Source organism: Pyrgilauda ruficollis, unplaced genomic scaffold, assembly GCF_017590135.1.
Source record: "Pyrgilauda ruficollis isolate IOZ18807 unplaced genomic scaffold, ASM1759013v1 scaffold139, whole genome shotgun sequence".
Taxonomy (NCBI): Eukaryota; Metazoa; Chordata; class Aves; order Passeriformes; family Passeridae; genus Pyrgilauda; species Pyrgilauda ruficollis.
In genome coordinates, this window is record NW_024512432.1 from 198,198 (window position 1) to 221,920 (window position 23,723).

Consider the following 23,723-nt stretch of genomic DNA (forward strand, 5'->3'; position numbering starts at 1 on the left):
AGCCTCTCCCAAGACCTGGCTTGGCTTTACTTGGCAGCTGCCAGACCCCTGGAAAGGTGACATGAGAGGTGCTGGGCAGCCAGGGGAGTCACCCAGCATGAACTCACTGCCTCTCCAGCACTTCCAGCTTTGGGCCTGGTTCTGGTGCTCCTCTCTCCAGGCTAAGTGCCTGGCAGGAACACTGCTCCATGTCCCCTGTCCTGGAGCCCCTCCTGCTCCCTGCCTTCCAAGGTGCCATCTTACTGCAGCAGTGCACCCTGACAGCCTTCTCTTGGGTTCTGGCTTCTTCCTGCCACGGCTCAAAAAATACTCCTCAAGCCCACATTTCTCAGCAGGGTGTGTGTCTTCCTTCCCTTCCAGCCCTTCCTGCCGTCCTTACAGTATTTTCAGTCCCTGACCTTCTCATCCCACAGCTCAGTTTTCCAAAGCCAGGCTGCTGAGCAGGCTCAGGGTATCACAAGCACACCACCAAGCAAAGCACCCTGTCACTGCAGGACATCCCCAGTTCTGGGGCTCCCTGCTTCCAGCCCATGGCAAGTTACACATCTTTCCCAGTTCAATTACATTAGCTTTTCCCTTCCCCACCCCAGGTTTAAGGGCATATTCCTGCATTCCCCACTCTCAGCACCAGAACACAGGCATTCAGATGCACACATGGAGAGGAGTTGGCACGAGATTGGGAGCAGGGAGCCTGGCTGGAACAGCAAGGAGGGGAGCTGGGCCTCAGGAGATATTTGGGTGCCTCTGGGGCAGTTTGCTGACCAGGTGTGCTGCAGCCGTGGCTGTGTATCACTCTGGGAAGGTAACTGTGTCCTTGTCACTGTCACCCGCTCTGCAAACTCACAGGACAGCAGCGGGTCGTGCACTGCCCCACACTGCCCTGGCTTGTACCAGCCGCGAGGGGAGAGCTCTGCCTTCCAAACCACACCCAATTAACAGCATCACTGTGGCTCTCCCAAAACTGCCCTGAACCCTTCCTGGCCTCCTTGTGCTGCCTGGAGCCGGCCAAGCCACAGCACTGACCTGGCGAGCCCAGGGAAGCAAACACCTGCAGGGGCAGGACTCGGTGTCCCTGGCTGCAGAGAGAGACAGACACGTTTTATTTCCTTGGTGCCGTGCACAAACCCTGTCCCTGCTCCGTGTGAGCCACCTCTGCAGTGTCCTGCTGTCCTGGCAAGGCCCTGCATGCTTGGCACCTCTCTGGCTGTGGCACCCAACAGCATCCCATTGTTTTTGCTCTTCCCTGGAGCTGCCCCCTCCAGCCCCAGCCTGCACAGCCCCCATCACCTTCAGCAGCAGGCTGGCTCCTATGCTGCTCCCACTGCTGGAGCACAGGGCCGGACTGGAGCACTGCCAGGGCTCCTTGTTTCCCACAGGAAAACACTCCCTGATGCCCTTGACTCCTCACATTCATGTGACCTTCCCACAGACCTCACAGCACCCCAGTGCTTCACGTCATGGACCAGCCCAAGATGCCAACAGCTCCAGAGGGGCCCACAGCAGTGCAGGCCAGGAGCCCAACATCTCCCACAGGAGCACTGGGAGAAAACCACTGCATTCCCAAACCCAAGCATTTGCTCAGTGCCCCAAGCCCAGGCAGCTCTCCAGGCACAGCAGCCACATTTTGGAGGAGCACTGCTGCTTGTCCCCAAGCCTTTAGCTGCAATCCCAGCCCAACCTCACACGCTGTGCTGCTCCCCCCAGCTTCCCTGAACCCCTGAAGGATTTGCCCTCCAGACACCAGAGCATGGATCCCCTGCAGCAGCCACACAAGGGTTAACCCCAAAGCACAACTTTTCAGCTGGGAGTGGATGAAGTGGCTTTCCCAGCTCTGCTGGGGACACTTGGTGACAGATAATGTCCCCGATTACCAGACACCGCCCGTGCCTTCTGCTCCCTTCCCTCTGCCCTGCATCCACCACCAACAGAGTCTCTTTACCTTATGGACCTGTTCTCCCTGAAGTTACCCTTAAAAAACCCCAAACCAACCCCAAAACCTTCTGCTGACAGCGTCCCTATCAACAACCAGTGTCAACAACCCCAGAAGTTTAGTACCTGCTCTGTATGAAAGCTTCTCCATGTTTTGAGCCCATTCCCTTCGAGCTAAGTCCAGTTGTGAGGATTTGGTGAACGACAGCTCGGTGCACACCCCCATCGATTGAGCTTTCGAACAGTCACAAATAAATTTGGGCTGCAGGGGACCTCTAGAGGTCATGTGCTGCCAGCTCCTGCTCTCTGCCTCCCTCACCTCTGCCTTTCCCCTCCAAAGGAGCCGCCTCACCTGGCACGCCGCTGCTCCATCCCAATTCCCATTAGTGCCCTTCTCTAACTCCGCTATGTCCTCCCGCAGACACGAGCTCCAGAGCTGCAAGCAGGACTCAAGGCACCAGCGCAGCAAAACTCTACAGGGCTGCAAAACAAAGGCAGTCTGTGTGAGTGTCAGCATTGGGGTTGTGCCCCTCTGCTTCTCTTTATATTAGGCTTTTAAAATAATTCCATTTGGAGCTTAGAAGCAACAACAAAAAGGTGTGAGGACAGAGGGGAACATAAGGAGAGGATTCCCTCCCTGGCAGAGGGTCTCACAGAAGGCTGCAGGAGCCATCCAGCAGCTGAGGAGCCCACAGCCAAGGCCCTTGGGCCCCCAGCAGCAGCCACTGGCACAGCTGCCACCACTGGAAGAAAAGACAGCCTAAACTGGGCATTGCAAGGGCAAGGCGTGTTCTCAGTCAACAGTGACCAGCTTGGTGTGCAGAGCACCCTGGGCCAGGGGGACACTGCCTGCATGAGGCACAGGAGGGGCCCGAGCACCAGCATGCTCTGAGCCCCAGCAGCCCTTGGCTGCACGGTGAACCCCTATTTCAGGCTCCAAGGTAACTCACTATTTTTTTTATGAATATGTGCAGCTCAAGCCATGGCTTTTTGGTAGGGATGGTGGCCCAGGGCACGCAGGGATCCCATCCTGCAAGTTGTGGTTCCCAGGTAAGACAAACACCCACAGAGTTCTGCAGAGCAAGACAGGGACAGACACAGCCAAGGTTTCATCCAGCAATGGCCTCGACCCTGCTTTGTGCTCACAAGGCTGAACTGAACATGTTTCTGACCTGGCTGTGTGGTGGGAGGCACTGGGTACCACCTGAGGCCCCTGCAGCTTCAAGAGTGGGGCAGACTCTGGTTTTGGTATCACTGCAAGTCCTGTCCCAAGCTACACTTGTGCAAATATTCACAGCCCTTCAGGCTGGGCAACAGCCAGCAAGTCCAGCTACATACCAGGGCACAGCACACGTGAGGCCAACGCTCAATAACCTTCCTGAGTGTATTTATAAAGTCACTTCTTTGGTTGCAAAGGCTTCCAGGATATGCAGTTTTTCTTTCACCTGGCTGGAGGGAGCTGACCCTTGTCACTGAAGATGCTACAAAACACTGTATGTGTGAAAAAAAAAACCCCAGCAGATTTCAGCAGAGCCCCTCAGCAGCTGGCATGTCACACACCGAGTGCCAGAGGCCAAACCTAGATCAGCTCAGGGTAGCTTTACCTCAGCAGGTTAAAGGAAGGGAAGGCCTTGATTAATGTTCACAGATGCAAAGAATAAATCACTAGTATTCGGTTCAAAATCCAAGTGCAGCACTCTACACAAAACAACATCCCAAGAGGCTCGGGCTGCCTCCTTCCCTCCATCCCAAAGCAGCTGGAGGTCACCACACACATCTACAGGTTGTGTTTTTACCTTCAAGCAATCCTTTGGCACTTCCCAAACTTCTCAACTGAGTTCACTTCCAAAGTAAACAAGGTAGAAATTTTAACAACTTGCCCACACTGAGGACTGTTAAAAAATAATCACTAGTTAGGCTTCATGAAAACAAAATGAAGCCCTGCATCTAGGTGCAAGCCAGCTGTACAAAACCAGAACCTTGCTCTGCCCATAGCAAGGCACAGAAAATAAAGCCTTGACAGTCCAGCACAGGCTCCATCAGTGCCACAGGATGGGACATCCACCGTCACACACTGACACACTGAGAACACCACCAGGTCTATGGAGAGATTTCCAGCCACGCCAGAGGAGCACGGGACGCCCTCGAGATGAAGTTGTGGTGTCCAAAGCAGCCAGGCTCGAGGCAGAAATTAAATCCTCCAGCTTTGCACACTCGCCCCCAAGTCTGTCATTCCGTGTGTCGCCAGCAGCGTGTGCGTGTTACGGCAAAAGAAATCGGGGAGGGAGGCAAAAAAATCCAACTAACCCAGAGCAAGGAGTCCCAGCGCGGCCGAGCTCCCTCCGGCGGCCGTTCCCTGGAAGCCGGGACGCTGTCGCGGCGGGCAGGTCCCGCACAGACACACAGCACAGCACACCCTCAGACGCACGGGTGGGAACAAAGGGGGGAGGAGAGGAGGGCAGACGTGATGGAGGAATGAGATGGTTCTTCTCCTGGCACGGCTGCCCCGGATCCGCAGCTCTTCCAGTGCCCTACGGTCCACTGGGAGAGAGGGTGCGGGGGCTTTGGCAAGGTGACGCTTACATAAAGAAGAAGCTACAGAAAAAGAGAAAAACAGAAGAGAAAAGAAACAGAGGTTCAGAATTGAAATGAAAAAGTGAGGATGGTGGGGGGGGGAACAAAAGAGGAACAACATTTTAATATGTCACGGGGGAGGGAATGTACTGGGCAGGTGTCACACACATCAAATCTGGCCTGAGCTCCCCGGGACACCAGCTAGGGTGGGGAACAAGCTCAGGACCACCACAAAAAGCGACTGACAAACACCAGCACGAGCCTACAGAGGCACAGAACAACCTGCCGGGGAGGCAGAGGTTGACAGGTGACCCTCCTGTCACCCTGCCACAGAAAGGCAACAGCAAACATCACAGAGGCCACGCAAAGACCAAAGCTTGGGGTAAAAATATATTTCCTCTCCCCACTTCAAGTGTTGGCACTATGTGGATCTGCAGCCTGAAGCATATACAAGAAATAACTGAGTTTATGCTAGGTGGTTATTATTCCATCTGTAATTCAAAAACTGAAATATTTTCACATCAAATAAAGTGACAATATCTAACAGATGCATACATATCATTTGCATTAACACTGTATGTAGGTTACACAATCGTTTAGTTACAAACATGGGTTATTTTCCAATAGCAAGGTAATAAAGTCCTACATCTATGGTTTAAGGCAATCAGGATATTAAAAGTACAAGATTTCTACCGCTGTTCACAGCTTTGTTTCCCGTGAATGAAAAAAAAACCCTTCATATTTTCAGAGCTCTGCGCTGGCACACGCTGGCAAGAGCACCACAGGTATCACACCCTGCACATGCAGCCCGAGCCCTGGGAGAAGGGACACGGAAGGGGACTGGAGTCACACGGACACATCTGATGTGGTCACACACAAAAAGACATTTCCATCTGCACTCGGACGGCTTGGGAGAAGCTGCCTGCAGAACCATGGGTCCTGTTTAACAGGGATGTCCTTCCAGGGAGACATGCAGCTCCCTGCTGGGATTCCAAGCTGTCAGGAGCACGCAGGGGGGTGACAGCAGTGGCAGCTCTCCAGCTGGAGAGGAGCCCGGGGTGGTGCCAGTGCCTGCTTTCCCCTGTGGCTCCTGGAGTGCCACAGGAGGTGCAACTCAAGATGATGCATTTCACAACCACGAGCTCCAAGGGCACCTTCCTACTCACTGCCCTCTCTGGAATGAGCTGTGTGATGCCCAGAAGGTTCTGGGGGAACAAGCCCTTTATCCATCTCCTCCTCTCCCACTGCCTACAGACCCCCTCTCCACAGAGCAGCCACAGCATTGTTTCTGCTTATCCATTCTGGGGGTTTGCTTCATGCCCTGGGAACACCACCATATCCCAGAAAAAGCACATTGCAGCGTGCTTCCCTGCTCCCCTGTATTAGCCTCAGGACTGAAATCCACCTTGTGAGGAACATGCAGTTTTTTAGAGGAGTTTTAACCGCCCCACTTGCAAGTAAGCGGGCTTGGAGCATCTCCCAGAAAAGCACAGCTGCTCTCCTGTCAGGAGAGAGGCAGGAAGGGTCAGCCTCTTCCTGCTGTACTTACATGCAGAGGTGAAAGCACATCCAGCCACACCTGAGTGTATCATTCACTCCATGCACATCAGGGGCTACTGGGAAAAAAGGCACGGGGAAAGGAAAAGCAACAAGAGCAGCAGGAACAAGCTAAACATGGCCCAGGGGGTCAAGATAGGGAAAAAAGTAAAGTAATTTCCATCTCCTTCAGCAAAAAACCAAAACAATACCTTTGACATCTTCAAGTTTGTGGTTTATTCCCAGTTTCTCCAACACAGCTGGTTTTCTGCTGGAGAAAAGCTCAACCAAAAATACACTAATGCACTTGACCACAGCTTTCTGTCAAAAAGGAAAAGCTCAACTCAGCTGATTTCCCCTGCTAAACATCCCTTCAAGGGCTGTTAAACGAAGCAGGAGAAATAAATGTTAAAATTAAGTTTTCTACTTGGCACAAAACACTGGTAATTAAAAAGATGACATGCACAGAGGCAGCTGAAGCAAAGCATATTGCCACGAGCACTCGGTGATGGGCATGTGATGTGACTGTAAAAAACTCATGCAAACAACTCAAACTTCTTCCTTCAGAACTCCAGATTTCAAAGCTGGGTTTGCCAGAAGCCACAAGAACCAGAATTTCGTTTTTCCAACTAACCCTGCAGCAAACCCATTTAACCTGATGAAAAGTGCATAGTTGGCAACTCCAGGAGGGGAAAAAAAAAAACCAAACCCAAACAACAACCACAAAAAAAAAACAACTTTAAAAACAACTTCAAAAATCTAAAAAAAATTTTTTAAATGTGTAAAAAAGAATAAAAAGGGCAACTGCTTTATTTCCAGCTATTTATCCATTTCTGCTCTCTGTCCAAGACATGGTTCATAGATATCCTTTTCCCAAGGCCATGTTTAACCGGTGAGGGTAAAAAAGCAAGACAACCCATAAGCTAACCTCCAAGCACTTCCCAATCCAACACCTGAGGAAAAAGTGATTAAAAGAAGTGGGAATTTAAAAGAAGTGGGAATTCTGCCTTTTCTTTTTCCCCCAGAGAAATTCCATCCAGAAGCAGGCCAAGAGCTGCGGAAGGAGACTCAGGTAGGAAGAGTTTTGTGTAAGAAGGTTTTAAAGAGACTGCCTAGCTGGGAGCAGAGCAAGTGCTGGCTGTGCACTGGCAGAGGAAGAAATCCAGGAGTCACGGGGTAAGCACAGCTCACCACTCCTTGGGAAGGAAGGGAATGACTGTGTCTGAAAGCAATGGCATGGAAAAAACACTTTAAACAGCCCCCACTTCCACAGTGTGTGGCCAGAGAGCAGGGCCTGGCTTATCCTGCACCTCCTTGCCATGTCCTAGGGATACCTGAATGGGACATGATTCCTGCTGCAGGAGGGCTTGGGGGCAGTGCAGAGACTGTGTCCAGGCACCTTCTCTCCCCTCCACCTGGAATTCTGGATCCCACATGCTCCTGGCAGCTCCAAGAGGATGCTGAAGGTTCTATCTTCCCCCTGCCCAGGCAGTTGATTCCATGAGGGCTGCTTAAGCCTCGTTAAGACCCTGCCCATTGGAAACCAGGCAGGATTTTAAGGGAGGCTCCAAAGGTTTGAGGCAAGCAGTGCAGGGAGAGCAGTGCTGGGAATGGTCCTTCCCCGAGGCAGCCACTGAGCTGCTCTGCTGAGCTGGAAGGGAGGCTGGAAAACCAGGCCAGCACAGAACAGGATCTAACACAAATTATCATGCAAATGTCACGGCATGCAAGGTCAGTTACACTTGGTTATCTACACACACCCCCCTCCCTCTCCCCGGCAGGGACTGGGGCTGCTGAAGGCATCAGCTCCTGCAGGAACGTGGCTCAGGCTGAACTCCAGCCCCAGCCATGGCCTGGGCTGGCTGGGACATTCCTACAACACTCATCATTCCTGGGGTTCCCACTGCACAGCCAGCAGCACTGAGGACACCTGAGCCAGCCAAAACCTGAGCTGCTGACTCTTGGTTCAGACTAGGGGCCAAAAAGAATTGACTGCTGATGGTTTTGGTGAGAAAAATGCATGGTGTCATCATGATTACTCGTCCCTCCACCCAGCCCTGAACTTCCACTCACACACAGTCCTGCACCCAATCCCTCTTCCTTCTTGTTCCCACTATGTTATTAGATGAGTTAATAGTTATTCATGTTAAAAAAAATGGAAAAAAATATATAAAAAGAAAACAGATGGCAGAGACACATTACTGCAAAAGCAGGTGAATGCAGGAACATCCTTGGCTCGACAGGCTTTATGTGAAGCTTGCACTGCAAGTTAAAAAAACAGAACAAAAAACAAAAAAGTTAGCACTAACAGAACTCAAAATGCAAAAAAAAAAAAAATAAAGAAAGCCAGGAGAGCCGACACCAGCAACCCGCTCCGGTGGGTGGGCATGCAGATGGATCATGGAATTACAAAGAAATTCAACCTCAAGGCTGGGCTCTACTCCGGCCTATGACAAGCAAAAGTAAAAAGAAAAACTGTGAGGACAGAACTACTGACCAACCAACCCTGTCAGCTGGCCCAGGTTACAGCCTGTCACCACAGAGCTCGGTGGCTTTGGGGCTCATTTGTTCCCAGCTTGGGGTACTTCCCACGGGCATCCTTGCAGGAGGCAGCTCAGGTACCTCACACCTGGACACCAGGATGTCTCCAAGCATGCCTTTCACAGCCAGCTCAGATCCTTCAGGCACCACCAAACCCCTCTTTTTACAGGGTGTTGGGCCAGACCCTGACATGGGTGCTGCAGCTCAGGGACTGCTTTGGGAGCAGCACGGCCCCTGATGGCCAGACCAGGCACGTTGGTCCGGAAACTTAAGTGGAAAGGAAACTGGAAAAAAAAAAGTTTTACACTTGGCTTTCAGAAGCAGCTTTTAATAAATGGAGACAGAAGCCAAACAGATGGTCCTGGCTCCTGGGGGGGCTGCGGATGAGCAGCAACACAACGGCACATGTTGAGGCATGTGGCCATCGAGCCAGCAGCAGGCGAGCACCAGAAGGCTGCTTGCCTCTCCCACTGGCTCTGCTGCCAGGAGCTCTCTCCACACTGGGCAGGCTGGAAGCACAGTCCCCTACAGCAGGGGCTCAGCCCCACGTCCAGGCAAGTGGCACAGTCTGCTCTGCAGCCACCCCTTCAGTACCTGAGGGACACGGGTGTGCTGTTCCCAAAGCCCCAAACTTTTTAGATAAAGAGTACAAGCTTGAGAATTTCTGGAGGAATAGTGTGGAAATCAGGAAGGCCAAGCTCTCCCTCATGGAGTCAGGTGAGCAGCAGATTCCACCCTGAGCCTTCCCTCTGGCATGCACAGCACAGTGGAAAGTGTTGTCCAAACTGGAGAAATCTGATCCCACCTTGAGAAAATGAAGCATTTCCATGAATTACTTTGTGGGGAGGCCGTAAGGGTCGGGCATGGCAAGGCTTTCCTCTGGCAACTGCACAGGAAGCACCACGGGCCATGGCAGCAGAGAGAGAGGTTGGAAGCCTTAACTACACAAACTGCAGCTCCACATTAGAGTGCAAGGAGAAACTGAAAGCCTTTAGAAAACCAAGGTGAGCTACAAGGCAGGAGCATCAGCATTTCCCTTGAAAGCCTCTGTTAGTAACTCTGACACTAGAGAACACCTGCAGCAGGTACAGCACCTGGCGTGGAGCGACACAAAGGACACACTAAAACACGGGCATGTTCCTCCAGGCTGGATTTCTGTGAATGCAGCAGCAAAGCAGAACCTGTGTTTGTCACGGTCGCTGGGAACAGCCCTGTCCCACTCACGAGGCTGGAACCAAACAGGAGCTCACACTGACCACCCAGAGGGACAGAACTCCCCAGACCGTTCTGTACTGCACTGCTCCTACAGCTAGGAGATGAAAAAAATCTGACTGCTACCAGCTCTGAGAGATAAGGAAAAGGCTCTTCAAAGCTTCCTATTCTTTTTAGGGAATGCATCACCATCTCTGAGCTCTCAGGTGAGAGAAGATGAGTGTCCCAGCTATCTGCAGAAGGGGGTTTCAGCATGCCTGGGCCTTAGCTGCCAACACTGGCTGGTTCCAGTGCTCAGCCCGACAGCCCTGGGTCTGGTCCGTAAGGATTTCTCCCCGAGCAGAGTGTGCAGTGCTCCATGCATCCCGGCAGGGCCCAGGGCCACGTCCTCAGCCAGCACCGAGCAGCAGGGCTCCATAGGAGCTACATCAATTTACAGCAGCTGAGGAACCAGCCCCAGGCCCTCCCCACCTGCCCCGGGCAGCAGCGACCGACGCCGGGCACGGAACCAGCGGCAGGGGCCGTGCAGCGAGGGTGACAGCTGTAAAACCCCGGTGCATCTGCTGCACAACTGCTGCCACACAGCTGGGCCAGGCTGCAGCTCCCCTGGCATGGGAGACACAAGGGTGTGAGGCACAGCCCTGCTTTTCCAGGGGTGACACCACCCGTGTTACTCTAAGGAACGCTCCCTTCTCTCGCGGGCAGCGAAAGCAGCGTGGAACTGTCATTTTTGTGTGTGGGTTAACCAAGTGTTTTCCAGAGATATTTGCTGCATCCCCAGCTTTCCCAAAGGCAGGTACCGACTAAGCACCCTTAGCACAGGTGACTCACTAAGGACTTGCATGAGCACCGTCTCACTAGGAATGGAAAAAGCCAGGGGAGGGCAAAGGATCACGCTCCTAGGACACGAATACAAAATAGTAAAAAACAGTGCCATGATCTGGACTAAAAGGTAAGGGTTTCTTAGCTTATTATGTCAACTTGATACAACCACAAACGCCATTTAACTGCAATTATGGTACCGTAGTAGTTTGTTTTTCTAAAAAAATACAAAACCCAAGCTTCTTGTCTTTAAAGCAAGCTTCCAAGTCATCACTTTTGGCACTAGCATTCCCCATGTAAAAATAACATGGTGGTTTTGGTTTCTAATTTACTTCTACTTACAGCTATAACCTTAAGGAATGGGAACTGGAGCCTACCGGTGAAAGAAAGGATGGGCAGCAACTCCCTTAATACTTCTGGCTCAGGCAGATAAATCTGAGTCCAGAACATCGCATAGTTCCAGAAGATGCTGAACAGATCACAAATCAAAACTCCACCATCCAATTGCTCTCCCACACCAGTCAGACTTGAAGATAAAATTTGAAGGTACTCTTCTAGAGAAAAATTAATATCATGTCCCTGGCCCACCCTTTAGAAAAAAAAAAAATATTTTATTTGATCAGGCTGAGAAAAGGCCTGTTTCCAGTCTGGTAATGGGGAAAAGCAAATACAGACATGCAGCAAGAAAGAAAAAAACAACCTCCCAAACTTGCAACAAACCCTACAAAGGGTGTGGGTGACATCCGCTTACTTTTTCTTGTCCTTGTCTTTCTTGGTTTGTTGAGAACCTGCCTGCTGAGCCTGTGACTGTAATAGCTGTGCTGCTGCCTTCTTCTTTTGAAAGTTGTTCAGCTCTTCCTCAAGTTCCTTCTTTTTGTCTTCCACCTTTTTCTTCTCTTCTTGGTGAGTCCTCTTTAGATGGTCGAACTTTTCGTGAAGCTGCCGGGACAGAGACAGTGAGAATTGGCTGGGAAAAGAGGAAGGAATGTTCCACCCTGATTTCCTGGCAATTTACTGATGCCCCAGGTGTTCCTGCTGGCACTGAGGCCTCCCTGCATGCCATCAGCCTGTCCCCAGCCTGCCTGACTCGTGAGAAAAGCCCTGCAGGTAACACTCACTGGCACACAGAGCTGGAATTCCCATTGCTGTAGGAACTCAGCAGGCCTCTGGACACTTCCACACCTCCCATATTCCATCCCTCAGTGCTTAGTGGACTCTATGAGGCTCATGCAGAGCAAGGGAACATGGGCACTGAGGGCTGCACTCTTGTTTGCACCCCTGCAGCAGCACATGCTCCAAGAGAAGAGCAGCTCCCTGCCCCAGCAGGACATTTCCTGTACCAGCCCTGCCCCAAGCCCTCACCATCACAATATACTCACATCCTTCTCTGCTTCCTTCAACTCTGCTTCCTTCTCCTTCACTCGCATGACAAACATCTGCCTCATTTCGTCCTCCTTCTTCTGGAGCTCGCCCAGGAATTCATTCCTCTTTGCTTCGTACGTCTCCTGGAGACTGTTAAAAGCACACAAAACCCAGTCAGAGCAGCGTTTCAAGCACAGCCAGGAGCTCCCAACCTTTGGAGACCGCAGCACTGAGGTTGTCCTGTCACAAAACACGGTCAGAGCTCCAGCAGAGGCAGCATCACCTCCGTGAAAGCCATCCCAGCTTGCTAGGTGGCAGCAGCGGGAGGCGAATGGGAAGGACGAGCCGAGCTCCCTGCTCAGCGTCCCGAGCATCACTCGGCAGGCAGGGTGGCTGTCCTGGAAGAGAAGCAGCCTCTACATAAGTGCCTGCAGCAATCCCCGATGCCCACGGGGCTGGTGATCCATCGGAGCCACAGTGCCTGCCTTCTCCCTCTGTGGGTGCCAAGTCTCTGCGTTGCAAAGGCAAGGGTTGTGTAGCAGACCCGGGTGAAATCTGCCCCCGTGTAGCTCATTAGGCATGACACTGACACTGAGCAGAACTCATTTTCACTACTCATTGCTAACAGTCACATCAGGGGCTTGATTTAGATAAAGCCATCCTGGGAGACCTCCCTTTCTCCTTTGCAAAACAACAGCAGCCTTCCTGCTCCAAATAACCACATCACTGGATTGCTTCATTCCCCCTCTACTTGGCATTCCTTCATTTCCCCAGCACTCAGATAGACAGTGAAGATTTGGGTCATAAAACACGTTGTCCGTGTACCTCTGAGATTTTTAAAGCCTCTTAGGAACTCTGGACGCCAAATTCCTCTTTTGTTTTATTCCTTAAATGGATTTGGATAGCCCAGCCATAATGATAGTGTGGGAATGATAACTATTTCCCCCAAGAGGCTTTTCTGAAAAAGCATTTTTTAAATGAAAACTCCACTGGAGTCCCACAGACACGTTGCATCCATGTGCCTAAGGAACACATTAACTGTTGGGCCAGTGGAACACTTTAATTCCAATAAAGTCAAGCTTTTACTTTTCCTCACAGTGTTGGGGGCTTTGATGGCTTTTTTATTGGTTGGGGGTTTTTTTAGGGGATGAAATATTGAGCTGGGGAACACAACTTGTCAGATTATCCCAAGCCTTGTGTTTAACTCTGCTAATTAATAGGCACTTGAGTTACTTCCTAAAATACCCACCAGACAGGATGCCCAGAGCTGTTCTGGCACAGCACCGGCCGCCCCAGAGAAATCACACCATTCCACATGACCACACCAGCTTCCTACACATGGAAGCAAAAATACTGATTCTAAAAACAACAAAAATCCTTTTGTGGGAGAGCAGGGCAAGAGCTATCTTTGGATTTTTAGCTACATGCAGAACCAGACCCCTCACAGCATACAGACTTCAGGAGACTCAAAACAACATCTCGCTAAAATACAGTGTTGGATTTGATGCTCTGACTGTGGACACTGAAGCTTAAATTCCCAAGCCCTTGTGAAGGATGTGGCAAAGCCCGAGGGCAGGTGAGCCTTTGCTGCTCAGTGAGCACAAACTGAATCTGCCATTAGTGCCACGCTGTCCTAGGGAGCAGCAGAGCCTCAGAGCCAAAGCTCTGAGGATCCTGGACTGCAAACCACTTCTTCCAAAGCTCACTTCCAAACACACCATGCCAGGTGATGGGCACGCAGGAAAACCCTGGCAGGAGTGAGAGGGGCAGGGGCTTCCTGTTAAATTTCCTTGTCCCAAGTTCAAAGCTTCATTCTCTGCCACAGTGATTCTGACTTCCAGAGGAGCCAAGTTCTCAGAGAAACTGGCCTGGCAACTCCCAGGCTGCATGTGAAAAAAACAATTACAGCCCAAAGGAATAACAGTCCAAACCAACTGGGATCCCTGCAGCTTCTCACAGGCAAAGATGACAAGGGAATTGGCTTTTAAGTACACAACCATATGAAGTTAAACTACGAGAGTAACTTGCTTTCCCAACACACCCCCACACCCTGGCAAATAACATTATTTGAAAAAGGAGTGCTTTGAAAAGCTCAACCACAGCAGCAAAGAATCCAGCCCACAACAGACAGAGGACAGCAGAGGGGTCTCTGTGCACAGAGACCCCACTTCACGGAGCTGATGCATGTTGGGATCTTGGTGCTTCCTCCCAACCTCCTGCAGGCTGGCCAAACAAGGTGGGGGTCTGAGACATCACCAGTGCCCCTTTCCCACACCTCACAGAAGCCCCTACACAGCACCAATGGCTTGCTGGGACCTCCTGCCCTGCTCTCCCTGAGATTTGCCAAAGGCTCCCTGCTCCTGGCTGATGCAAGCTGCCTGAAGAGCAGCAGTTCCTGTGGCTCCTGGGGCCAAGATGCAGGGAAAAGCACCCTTTTGATCCCTGAGCTCAGAGAGAATGTCTCCCTCGTTTCAGATACTCATCAGCCTCGGCCAAACAGCTTGGGATCATAGGTTTTGTTTGTTTATTGGAGGGAAAAGGCACCCAGAGTGAACTGCTCTGAACTAGCACGTACCAGATGGAGAAATTCTGTACATTTTCATTTCCTTTCTACTTATAGCTTGGTCAAAAGAGGCCTCGTGTACAGGAAGCAATGGAAATTCCTCAGATTCCTCCAAAGGAAGGGCTGAGCCCATCTTAAGCCATTGCTCTCCAGAAAGGAAATCCAATAAAGCTTCACACTTGGGCTTAGTAACAGAACTGGGCTTGACTGATTCCAGCCGAGTTTCTGCTGCAGAAGAAGCGCAGCTGCATCAACTCAGCAAGTCAGAAACAAGACCCCAAACCAATGCCAGCCCCTGACGCACACGTTACAGGGGCAAACCCCCACTGGTGCACTGGAATTCTGACTGCCCTCCCCGGGAGGCAGAGAGGAACCTGGGACGCTGTGAGGCAGGGGAGGGCAATTACCAGGGAAAAGCTGGGGAGGAATGGGAAACAGGAAATGAAGGGAGAAAACAAACACCCCCTCCCAAATTCCCACACAGCTGCTGTCCCTGGCTAATGGCTTGGGCTGCAGACCAATAAAGCTGTCTGACAGAATGAACTATGTGTTCAGTAATCAGCCAAACCTCAGGCATGAGACCGTGGCACCCTCTTCACAGCTCACCTTGGACCAGCTGTGAAGAGCTCCAGGAGGGTCAAAAGATCATTTACCCCAGGATGTCCCCAATGCATGGGCCACCCTCCTGTCACACAGACACGGCTGCACTGCTCCTGCCTGGAATTTCAGGCAGCCCTGTACAGCAGCAGAGCAAGCAGGCTGCAGAGCACAGCAGCACCTGGGTTGCACATCCCTACCTGAAAGGTTTGCTGTCCGGATCCGTGTCCTTGAAGCCCATCTCTTCCAGCTTGCAGCGCCTGTACAGCTCGTAGTGCCGGGTGTGCGTCTGCTCCCGCAAGTCCTCCATGTTCACTCGGATCAGCATCTCCCGCAGCTTCACGAAGTCGCAGTGGTTTTCATTTTCAACTGCAAAAATGATCATGTCCACAGAGAGAACGTGAAACCCCGGGGGCCCCAGTGTAGCAAACCTCAGAGCTCCTCAGGCACAGCTCCACGCCAGCCTGTACCAAAACACCTTGCTGAACTGGGGCTGAAGCCATCCCACGCCAGACAGGCCCGAGTTCAAGGCTTGCACTGGATTTGCAAAATCTGTGCCATGCCCATCTGCCACAGGGCTCCCACCTCCCCAACCATTTTTGCACCAGCAAGGTGATGATCCGTTTGCTCACAGGATTTCACTTCCCACCCAAACCAACTCAAAATCCTAGCACTCACAGGGGCTCGCACAGGCAAAGCCTAAACTGGATCTCCAACTATCTGGTCCTAGTTTTCTGGGAACAGCAAGAACCCAGAAGGATACAGGTCTAAGTCCAAGACCTCCCAAACACTTGAACTTCTTTCCTAACTGTTTTTCCCAGTACCATCCTCTGGTGAGAACAGCTGAAGTCTCTGAAGCTGCTTCAGGGTCAGCTGGTATTACAGAGAAACCAGAGAGTTATGCAGAACTGCACTGTGAATGCTCCCCTGCAGCTTCCTGGGCCCTTCTCCAATGGGATACACAACTGAAGCCACAAGGAGACCATCAACATCTCAATCCTGTACTTCTCAGTGCTGGCTGGAAAGCAAGGATCAGCTCTGGATTTTTGGCAGCTTCAGTAAAGCCTGGGCTGCAAACAGTGCCCTGGCCAAACTCTGCCCTCCTGCAGGACGGAGCTTTTGGCCGCACATCCAGATACCCATGTTCGGGCATAAGCTGTGCTCTCTCAAGCCAGATTTTGGCAAGGGCCATCCAGAGATGGAAGTAACAGAACTGGGTATTCTTGGATCAGAAGGGGATAGGATGAGAAGGCCTGGCTTGTGCCCTTGGTAACGTACCCTGCACGACACCCCAGGGGTACTGCCTGGCTTTTGCCATCTTGTTGCCAATCTTCACTTCCTCAGTGCTGCCAACCACGGCAAAAGGGAGGTGGACCTACAAAAGGAAAGGGACAATGAGGCTGGGGATTTCCTTTGCTGCCTTGCCACAAATTGTTCCTCAAGAAAGCTGTTTACTGGGGCAGCTCTGCTAAATTTAAGTTGTTTAAACTCCTTTGCAATTCGTCTGGTGTTTCAGGAAGAGCAACAGGACAATCTGGATGAGAAACCTGATCAGACTTACAGCCCAGAATTCAGAAGTCCTAAAAATACAAGATATGTACATTACTTTCCATTTCATTACAATGCACTACTGTCTTAAGCACGGACCAAGCCTTACAAACTGGAACTGAATTTGAACACCAAGAAAAAAGAACCGTGAAACAATAAAAAGGAAAACACACTACATCCTCTCAAGGAAGGCAAAATTCAGGGGGATTTTGCTGTTACAAACAACTGCTAATGCTTCCTCTTACACAGGGCAAAGCTGTGAGCAAGAGGAAGAGCGGAGCTGACCCAGCCCTGGGCTGACACGTCTGAGTCATGGAGCTCTGCTCCGTCCAGGTCTCTCCGTGGGTGTGGTGGCGACAATCTGGGATCTACTCCCAGAAGTGTGGCTGCTGCCAGGAGGGAGCTCGCCTCAGCTGCCAGCCCAGCCCAGCAGAACTCTCCCTGCCTTGACAGCATCCAAAGGGGCTGAGTGCAAGCTCTGGGAGCGGGAGCTGTGTCAGCCACGCTGTGGTCACAGGCTGGGTGGGAGGGGACGATGTCAGGGCAGAGGACATGGAATTATCTGGCAAACGGGTTTCCCAGCAGCCAGGCTGCACCTGAGGAAGGCAGAGCACTGCACACAAAGCACCCTGGTAGTGCCACATGACTTCCCTAAGCCAGCTTCTCCCTGCTCAAATCAGCAAGAGAGGCAATAGGGAGCTTTGCAGAGGGTCTAACATTCAGCTGGATGAGATGATTGCCCATCTACAAGCCCTCGAGCAGCAGAACTCACAACAGCCTTCAAGGAGCAAGGAAATAGCTTAATCTGACTGCACTTGCTTTAGGACTGGCACATCCTCTTGGGGCCAATCAACACCTCACTGCCAGCAACGCTGAGCTCAGATTCTTCCCTCTGCACCCGAGTCAGGCCCATGGTAAAGAGTTGCTTCCCTTGGTAACCCCCACTAAAATGTTAGGTCCAGTCTAGCCTCAACTCCCTCCCCTAGAGGCAGGGGAGGAGGTGAAAGCCAGAGCCACTGCTGGGCAGTGGAGCGCTGGAACATCAGTGCCGGTGCCCCGCTCCCAGCGGAAACCCAAACAAAGGCAGCAGCAAATGAATCACCCCCACGAAGCAGCAAGTGGTCGTTTGGGACAGGAAAGCCAAACCTCAGCTCCCTGCCCTGACCACGCTGGGGCCCGGCCTCCCATCCTTTTCCTTTCCTGACGAGAATTCTGCAACAGGGGAAGGATGTGAGAACTGTGATGGGGGAGAAGCGTTTGTCACACAGGGAAACCTATCAGACCAGGTATCGCCAGCCCCCAAAAGCCTTCTGGCCAGGCTGATGTCCATGCTTAAACTGCAGTTTTAAGGCCAAGCAAGACCCAGCACGGCCACCAAGGACAGGCCCAGGCAAGGCAAGAGCAGCCACCCCCCCAGATAACATACACTCATGGTGGCGTTGATCTCGGCCACCGTCTCCTCATCGGTTGGGAACTGGTAGATCTGGACACCGTTGCTGACCAGCTCGCTCATGATTTTGCTCTTGAACTTGTGCAACTCGTTCTTGGCGATGGTGTCAGCCTTGGCAATGATGGGGATGATGTTCACCTGCAAGACAGGGCAGCACCTCTGCATATAGGAAAGCACAGGTTGTGTCTCTGGGAGAGGACAGAGCAGGACATGCAGTGACAGCCCTAAAGTGCCACCAGCCAGCACCCCCAGCAGATGAACTTCCCTGGGGCTGCTGCCAGTAGCACCACCTCAGGCAGGATTTCCAGGCAGCAGTGATGATGGCCTTAGAAAGAAGTCAAATGCAATTTGGCAACATGCTATTTCCTGTCCTGTCATGCTCCCCTCCTCATCCGAATCGGCTGGACAGGAAATGCTGTCATGGATTATTATGAGCTGCTCCAAAAAAAAATAAGAAAGGAAGCCACCCTCTCTGCACATCCCCCGGTGCCACAGCTGGCTGGATTTCTGCAGGAGCCATGCTGATACACCAGCCTGTCACAGACCCCGGCTTGGGGGGTGTCACCAGGGACACCAGAGGGGCAGCAGAGCTGCTGTCACCCCACGGGAGGTGGAAGCAGATGGTGCCTATGAGCCAGGGACACACAGGACAGGGGCTGGCAGTAACACAGGCACACTTCCCCCAGCTGTGTGCCCTCATGTGCCCCCAGACACTGCTGCACTGCAGGACCAGGGCTCACTCCTCCCTGCACAGCTCTGAAAGATGAGTTACTCTCTTCTCTAGACAGGCTGTTGGCAAGGATAAAGATCCTGCCTTCTTCCCCTGTCTCCTCCCTTCAGAGGTACAGTTCTTGCTTTTGATCTTGCAGGTTTGCTTTTCCCTGTAACAGCAGACAGAACCTGTACTGAGGATAACAGTAATATCGACCTATATGGAGGGATTTTAACTACAGTACTTGAAAATCCTCTTCTATTACATCACTTAATTCTGTTTGGAGCTATTAAATCCCTCTTGGCCAAAAGATAAAACAGGAATGTCAATTAGCTCGCTTGGGATAAATCTCCATAACCTTATTTTCAGTTGAGGAAGGCAAGGAACCTTTTCCATCACCACATAAAACCCAATCAATTGGCCTCTCTAGGAAACAAAGAACCACTGTCATCATGGATATCCTGCAGAATCAGGACCCAATGAGCCAAAAGGTGCACAGTGGACTGACTTAAATTGCTTAATCACGATGGAAAGGAGCACAGAGAAGGCTCAGTTTAGCTAGTCCGTCTCTACATTTGTACCTCAGTTATTTTTCCTAGAAGAGAGGCAATCTCCTTTGAACTATGGTTTAAACCAAGCCCATGAGGGTACCTGGAAGAGCAGATGCCAAGTTACATATCTATTCAGATTCTTGTTTATGACATTACAGCTAGAACACCACTACATTCACCATAGCAGATCAAATCACTGCTTTTGTCTAGCTGGATGTGGTCAGAGCAAGCAGACACAGCACCTCCATTTGTTTTTTATTGTTAGAAAAATGACATGCACTGTCTTTACTGACTTTAAAGATGAGCTGGGGAGCACTTGGCCAAGCTCCCCACCTGAGGTAAAGCTGGAAAACAGCAGGAGTCCAAACTCTCAATAAATCTCTGCAGCACGTGAAGCAGAATAATGAGCCATTGTAGCAGCTTGCCCCAGGTACCCTTCTCACACTTCCTGTTCACAGCTCTCCACCACTAAACCCAGACGTGATTTTCCTGAGCAGATGGCAAGATAATGAAAGCACTACGGGGCCGTGGTGACCCAGGCAGCCAGTACCTTACTGTCGAGCTTCTTCATGGTGACCAAGTCCAGGGACTTGAGCGAGTGTCCGGTGGGAGCGATGAAGTAGAGGCAGGCGTGGATCCGCGTGTCGTGGTAGTTGAACAGGGAGCGCTTGATCTTCAGCTCTTCCTGCAGGTAGGCTTCGAACTGTGCGTCGATGTATTCCACGATGGGCTTGTAGCTGGGGAGACAGGGCACAGAGAAAAGCAGGGAATTGGCTGCTGTGACCACACTCCACACTGATGGACACTCAGGAGCTCTGTATGGCACAGGACAAGCACTGCTTTCAGGACCCTCCCCACCAACCTACAGTCCCTCTTCACAAGAGTGCCTTTCCACTTGGTGCACAGGCAAAGCACAACAGACATGACAGCCTTCGATTTCAGATGCATGGAACCACACAAGACTGCTACCCTGAAGAACAACACCTTAGACAGTCTCTCCAGTTCAAGTCTGAGCTGCTGCTCTGCCATCTCACTGAAAACCATCTAACATGAAAAAATTTAGACAGGAAATCGTGACCTATCCCCTAGCTTGTCCAAAATCTCATCATCTTAAAAAGATGGGGAGTCACAAGGTAAGAGGAACTTTTCAGGAATTAAAGCCTACGAGCAAAGCTCAGAAGACAACTGCATCATTCATAGACTTTGATAGGACCATTTTAATGGAGAAAAAGCAGCTCACGTAATATAACATGTCCTTGTTCAAATTAATTGTTTGTGCTTCTGCAAAGAAAACTGCTCCATGTGTTCCCCCTCCACCAAGAGCAGCTTCATGGACATCACTAGGTGTGTCTATAAAATGACTGCTGCTCTGGTTTCTTGGCTTATGGAAACTGTCTCCAACCACGAGACACTGAAACCCTCAGAGACATGTGCAAGGAAAGCAGTAAGGCCCCACAGTGGGTGAAATATTAGAACAAGCCCCATAAAAAAAGTGGAGCAAAGGACAACTGTGAAGCCTCAAACTGGAGGAGAGAGCTAATTGCACCCACCACAGCCATATGTGCCAGGACACAACACAGCAGGAGAAGAAAAGCTCTCCCCCTAAGCCCTGCTGCTCTGTGCCTGCCCTTCTCTCCACGGGGTTAGGCAGGAGCAGCATCCAGGACTGGGAAACACCCCCGGAATCTTCTGCCCACCTTAGCGGGCACCAGTATGGAGCTCTCTCTCCTGGCAAAGCTCAGATTACCTGTCATCCTTGTTGATCTGATCTCCAAACCCCACCGTGTCCACGATGGTCAGCTTCAGCCGCACGTTGCTCTCCTGGAGCTCGTAGCTCCGCGCTTTCAACCTGACGCCGGGCTCGTTGTGCGTGGCGGGCTCGCTCTCGAACTTGGTGTTGAACAGCGTGTCCATCAGCGTCGACTTGCCAATGCCGGTTTCACCTGAGCAGACAGGAGTGACAGAAGTGTCAGGACAGGGCTGCTGCTCTCCCCTGCCTCTTTGTCTGGCACCTTCCCCAGGTTAAGGAGTTATTCCACTTGGGTAGCAGTGGAATTAGGCTACATGCACATCGCTAAGCAAGATAATCCCTGCAGGAACAGATGTCTTCAGAGACAGCCCCCATCTCTACCACTGCTCCATGACTGACCCAGGAACTTTCTTCATGGTAGCAAGTTGTAAATTGTCTCAACTCCAAGTCCGATTCCCTGATTTTGTTTCAGCCTTTTTAAGGCAGTTTTGTTGTCTCAAGAAGATCATCTGAAACCCATAGTGCAACTTAAGACAAAAAATCCGAGACAGAGAAATATATACGGAGTTCTTAAAAAAAAAAAAGGCACACTGCTTAAATAACAACTTTTTAAACTATTATAGTTTCACTTATCCCCAGTGCAAGTAGTAACATGGATGAAAGCATTAGCCTAAATCCCATTTTTCAGTCAAAACTGTTTGTTTAGCAATTACACTCTCAAGCAGCTATTGCTACCCATGCTGTGAGCAGGGGTGGGCTGAGGCAACTCACACGGAAAGCCAAGTCCCAAACTGATGGCACAGACTGCCTGTGGCTGAAACTGCAAATTTCAGGGAGCTCCTGATGTGAACTGCTGCATTCTATGCCAGATAGGCTCTGCAGCATTTTACATCCCAGTTAGAAGTCTCACATTACAACACTGAAGTTAATTGTGTCCTCCCTCAAATCACAATTTTAAACAGCAATTTTTTTTCAAGGCTGACATTTCTGTTCCTTGGCCAGCTGCAGCAGTTTGTGTGAAACTTTAATATGGGTGAAAATCGGTGGATGAGCACATTTCACAAGGAAAAAAGAGGTGGATCAAATTGCTAATGGAGACATATTAAGTCACGCTAAGAAAGGCATATTTACTTCAAGAGAGAAAGGCAATTAATTTATGCCATTTTGATCAAAGAGCTGCCTGCTAATCGGGCTGTTCCCTGCTGGATTTAAATGGTTTCATGCTGCTTCGAGAGTCACGTGAGGGCTGGGAGCTCGAGTGTGCAGAAGTGCAACTACTCTCTTATCTCCTCCTTTCACACACAAAGCTACAGAGAGGAGTTGAGTTTGCTAGATTTCTTTTCAAGCAGCTCACAGAAATTCTCAATTTGCTGTAGAAAAATCACAGTCAGAGGGTTGTGGGTATTTTTCCAGCTAATTAACGTAACTAATTAGGAGGGACAATACACCCCTCTTGGAGGCTTAAATGAACAATGAATGGAAAGATGATGTTTGCAGCCTGCACTGCCAAGCTAAGAGAAGAACCCAGCAGTTTTGTCCCTTTACAGAACCAGATTCTGGGTTCACTGACAAGCCAAAGCTGGCTTGGCTCACAGCTCCCCAGGGCTGAGCAATGGATTTCCAACTGCAGAGTATCCACAGAGTGCCAAGCCAGCAGCTACCTCCCCACAGCCAAGAGAAGATATTGCCTCCCCATATTTCACCCTCTGAACAATTTGGGAAAAGTAACTCAGACTGTTAAACCAACTTCCAGATTAAACAGAGCAGAGGACAGGTGACAAGCTTTGTTCTCCAGTACATCATTTGGAGACTAAAAATGGCACAGTTTCCAAGTGAAGAAACTAAGAATGTAAGGATACAGGCAAACCCTGGAAGGGAAGGAATGCAATTTGGTGAGAAACAGCCTCCACACCCAACCCAGAGAAAAGCAGATTTAAGTCAGTATGCTTTTAAAAATACATTTAGTTCCCAAGTTCATTCAGTTTCCTTACAGGCAGCCTTTGGAGAACGCAGAACCACTGGGTGATCAAAGGGATAGATTTTAACAGCTAGCAATTGCCATGCTCTGACTCAGGGGACAGGACAGAGAAAGGGGAAAGAGGAGCACTCGATTTCACCATGGAGCTGCTCGGGGAAGACAAGCACAGTCAGGAGGGGCTCAGCCCTGCCCTGGGCAGGGGGAGAAGGTGTGAGTGTGGGGCTGTGCCCCCTGAGGGCCCAGCAGGTGACCTACCCACGCACAGGATGTTGAAGCAGAAGCCCTGTGACGTTGACTTGTTGACCAGCTGGTCCGGGAGGCTGTCGAAGCCCACGTGGCCGGACAGGGACAGGTTCCTGAGGTCATCGTTCTGTAAGATCAGGAGAAAAGCATTCAGCAGGGTAGCAACACCCCTGGCAGGGCAGAGGTCATGGCAGAAGTGTGTTAAGGACACAGAGGATTTCAGGATGCAGGATCTGTGCCTTGGGTGTCTCTCCCAAACACATTCTCCTTTTCCTTCTATCCATGGCTGTGGGGCTCAGGAGCTAAAATGTCCCCAACCCCAAGGCAGGCAAACGCCACCACACTGGCCTGTCAC

At 51.0% G+C, this 23,723-nt stretch overlaps 1 protein-coding gene across 5 annotated transcripts in view; it reads right to left on the reverse strand.

The window, feature by feature from the left end:
- Window positions 1-33: 33 nt before the first annotated feature.
- Window positions 34-23,723, reverse strand: part of SEPTIN11 (septin 11) — a 46,695-nt gene continuing 23,005 nt past the window's right edge. Inside the window, exons 2-11 of one of the 5 annotated variants that reach the window (XR_005954512.1) lie at window positions 23,381-23,495; window positions 21,145-21,340; window positions 19,948-20,134; window positions 18,111-18,272; window positions 16,415-16,511; window positions 15,337-15,505; window positions 11,994-12,126; window positions 11,366-11,553; window positions 6,252-8,301; window positions 2,421-4,524 (exon numbers count right to left, since the gene is read on the reverse strand). Coding sequence is in view for 4 of the 5 variants with exons in the window: in XM_041459662.1 (XP_041315596.1) it covers window positions 2,335-2,410; window positions 11,366-11,553; window positions 11,994-12,126; window positions 15,337-15,505; window positions 16,415-16,511; window positions 18,111-18,272; window positions 19,948-20,134; window positions 21,145-21,340; window positions 23,381-23,495 (1,323 nt within the window). In the remaining variant the exon portion in view is untranslated. The other 4 variants (XM_041459665.1, XM_041459662.1, XM_041459663.1 and 1 more) reach the window with 4 other exon arrangements.